General features: G+C 39.0%; 1 protein-coding gene across 4 annotated transcripts in view; it reads right to left on the reverse strand.

Annotated features, from left to right (window-relative positions):
* Positions 1–490: 490 nt before the first annotated feature.
* Positions 491–3,518, reverse strand: part of uckl1b (uridine-cytidine kinase 1-like 1b) — a 29,556-nt gene continuing 26,528 nt past the window's right edge. For all 4 annotated transcript variants that reach the window (XM_037684073.1, XM_037684074.1, XM_037684076.1 and 1 more), the window contains exons 11-15: positions 3,142–3,204; positions 2,940–3,062; positions 2,433–2,540; positions 2,188–2,344; positions 491–738 (exon numbers count right to left, since the gene is read on the reverse strand). In XM_037684073.1, the coding sequence (XP_037540001.1) occupies positions 659–738; positions 2,188–2,344; positions 2,433–2,540; positions 2,940–3,062; positions 3,142–3,204 (531 nt within the window). In that variant the 3' untranslated portion in view covers positions 491–658. The remainder of the gene's footprint in view (positions 739–2,187; positions 2,345–2,432; positions 2,541–2,939; positions 3,063–3,141; positions 3,205–3,518) is intronic.

The raw sequence follows: 3,518 nt of genomic DNA on the forward strand, positions 1-3,518 counted from the left end.
AAATGAACGTTCGGCATGAATGTTCTCCACGAGTACACACTTAAAGCTGTATAATGAAATATGGTTTTCAACACCCCTGTTCAGCTGTAGGTCAGCTTCCACTGAGAAGGAAAAGGGCGAACAAGAGCTAAAAAAAAAAGTAGACACCCACACGTTTTCCGATTGAATGGTCCTTCAGAAAGTGCTTGTGGCGATGGAAGTTGAGCAAGACGAGTTCATGTTCCGATTTTACTTTTCTGAAAGTGGCAAAGGAGGAGGCATATTTAAAAAAAAAAAAAAAACCCTCTAGAGTTTGTTTTTTCTTCCTTAGCAACACGTGCAAATTCACATTCAGATGTGTCGTCCACAGTGCACAAAGGCAGCGCAGGTCTTTCAAACATACCTGCACACGTCCAAAGATCGTCTCAATCTAAGCATAAAATTAAACATTTCAAATCTAACATTCTGTACAAAACCAGAAACGGCAAAGTTTCTCGACAGCATCCATGCGAGACGTAATAGAGTTGACAGATCAGGTTGAACAACAGGAATAACCTGTTTATCTATTTTCAATTGATGATTTCAGGTTCGTCTTGTTTTTCTACACGGCAGCCACACAGAGGCAAACTGTACTCATAACTCCCACAGAGGAGAAAGTCCTGAATCAGTAAAGTAACGATCAGTATATGGGCTCATCCATGTCGTCGTCGCTCCAGTCAGGTGGTGCGTCCGTCCCGAAGTACCGATCCCCGAAGTTTCCTACAAAACAACAGATTTTATTTTGAAAAACATATTGAATATATAAAGTCATGTAGCAAAACAGAGAATTAATACAAACTAGAGAAATTGCATTTCCTGCAAAAATGCAGTGTGAATGCTTATTGCTGAAGAACTTGCTGAGAAACAGCTGAAATTAGCTAAAAATATGCTGAAATACATATGTAGATGAAATGAAGAACGGGTCTAAATTAGCAGAAGAAAGCAGAAATGATACATTTACTGAAATGTGTTTAAATATTCAGAAATTAGCAGAAAATTAGGAAAGTAGCTAAAAAAAAAGCTGATATTAGCAACAACAACAAATACAAGGCTGAAAAGAAGAAGCTTAAACTACCGGAAGGCAACAGAAAAAGCTGAAATGAGCTAAAAAAATGTGAACTCAGCTGAAAAAGCTAAAATTAGCATAAAACCGCTAAATAGTAGCTGAAATAAAAGACAGTTGAAACTAGCATAATTAAGCTGAAAGCAGCATAACAAGCTTAAATTAGCAGAAAGAAGTTAATTAGACTGAAAGTAGCAGTAATTACCATGAAAAATGTGAATTTATCTGAAAACAGACAAAATAGCTGAAAAATGCTAAAAAGGTAGCTGAAAAGGTAAGAACAAGCTTAACTTATCAGAAGAAAGCAGAAAGAACACGTTTGCCCAATTAGGCTGGAAGAAGCACAAACGAGCACACAAAATTGGAAATTATCTGAAAAAGCTGAAACTTGAAAAATAGAAGGATTAAAAAGTAGCCCCAAAAAAAAAAAGGCAGAAAGAAGCTTAAATTACCAGAAGGAAGAGGAGCGAGCATGTTTTTGCTGAATTAGGCTGAAAAAAGTTGAAATGGGTGCAAAAAATGTGGAATTAGACCCCCCCAAAAAAGCTAAATTAGCATAAAACAGCTAAATAGTAGCTGAAATAGTAGAAAAAGCTAAAACGCATAAATAAGCTGAATGGAAAGCTGAAATTAGCAGAAATATGTTAGAAGAAGCACAAAAATGTTGTAGTTAGTAGTAAGAATCTGAAAGGAGCACAAAACAGTTAAAAAAACAGCTGAAAGTAGCTGAAAAAAAGTTTAAATTTGCACAAAGAAGCTGAAAGAAGGTGAACCAGAACAAAATGTGAAAGGAGCAGAAAAAGGTTGTAAACAGATCTAAAGATTTGAAGGATGTAAAATGAGCCCAATTCATTTTCTATGAGGGAAAAAAACACAGAAAAGGCTAAATATTTCAAAAAGCTAAAGTTGCACCAACACCAAAAGTCAAATAACCCTTCTCCTGCAAGAGCTGAACGTTTGACATATGATTTGTTGAAATAGCACAAAAATTGTGGAATAAGAAACATGCCAAAAATCATACTGAAGAAAAATGGACCACAGTAGTTTATGAATGCTTGGTAAACAGTCACACTGTTAGATGCCTCGGATGTTTCAGCATCACTCACCAATGCCAGGTATGATGTGAAAGACGTCATTGACCTTCTTGTCCACGGCTGTGGTGATGATTTTGACCTGTGGGAAAGCGTAGGCAACTGAGTGGACTCCCATTTCTGCCATCAGCAAAGAAACCAGCAGGATCTTGTCCTCCTGAACATCGTGGTCCTGAAACGAAAAGGTCCAAATTACACCAGGCCACACGTTGACCGCAGCTCACTGAGGGTAAAGCCGGGGAGCGTTTAGGGACTCGCACCAGCAGGACTCGGACGGCCATCATGGCAGCAGCGCCGGTGGACACGGTGCAGTCCATCAGAATCACATGATCTTCACTGATGTCTTTGGGCAGGCGAAGGTAATGAAGCTAAAAGGAACAGACAAGACGGGAGTTAAAGAACAAAACTGACATCCAGTGCGACGTGCAGCGGTGAAGCAACAGAACCGTGACAACCTATGAAAACAAAATTACAATAACGTTATAAATTCAGACAGCAGCGCCTACAAAAATGCTACTAAAATCTTTGAGCTTCATAATCAAAGCTCTATTCAAAACTTTGAAACCATAAGAGTTAGATGTTAAAAGTCCTACAAATATTATTTTTTTAGTCCATTACCGTACAAATATAGACAGACAGCATAAAGATACATTTATTTTAAATCCTGTGTCAAAGGTCTAGACAGATAATTGTTTCTAAAAGTTTTGAAAGTCTTCCAGTTTGGGCCAATAATTTATTTATTTATGTTTTCCAGTTTAGCTCAGCACCTCTGGTTCCCCCGTGTCCTGGTTGGTCTGGATGAGGATCTTGCCGATGCGGACGTCTTTACAGACCGCCCTCAGAGCTGGCTCCATGGTCTCCCCCGCTCGCAGGATGGACACCCCTGTTACCTATCATTAAAAATAAATAATACAAACCTATAAACAATCACATGACTTTAGGTAGAGACTTGATTTCAACAGATCTTACCCTCTTCCCGTTGAAAACCCTGCCTTCATAATCCTCCCCCTGTGGCGTTTCGACAACGTGCACCTGAGATCATGTTAGAAATCAAAACAGAGTGAGCTCAGAGCTGCTCAACAAATATAAGTTAGAGAAACAAGACCTGGTACGAAGCATTACGAACTGCTGTGTTTGTGTACAGCACACTGCAGCGCAGAATTCAGGTGTGAAAACTGTCCGCTGTGGTGACACGGTCGATTTCCGTGCTCATGTCTGAGGCAATTACAGCGTCCTTTACTAAACACAAGCAGCTCATCTTTGTTCAGACCTCACCAGTGCTGCATTCTTGTTACTCTCTCGTTGTCATTATGTCTCTATTATATTCTTATAGAATATATATATAT

The sequence above is a fragment of the Nematolebias whitei genome, chromosome 11 (genome assembly GCF_014905685.2).
Source record: "Nematolebias whitei isolate Nwh7 chromosome 11, NemWhi1, whole genome shotgun sequence".
NCBI classification, from domain to species: Eukaryota; Metazoa; Chordata; class Actinopteri; order Cyprinodontiformes; family Rivulidae; genus Nematolebias; species Nematolebias whitei.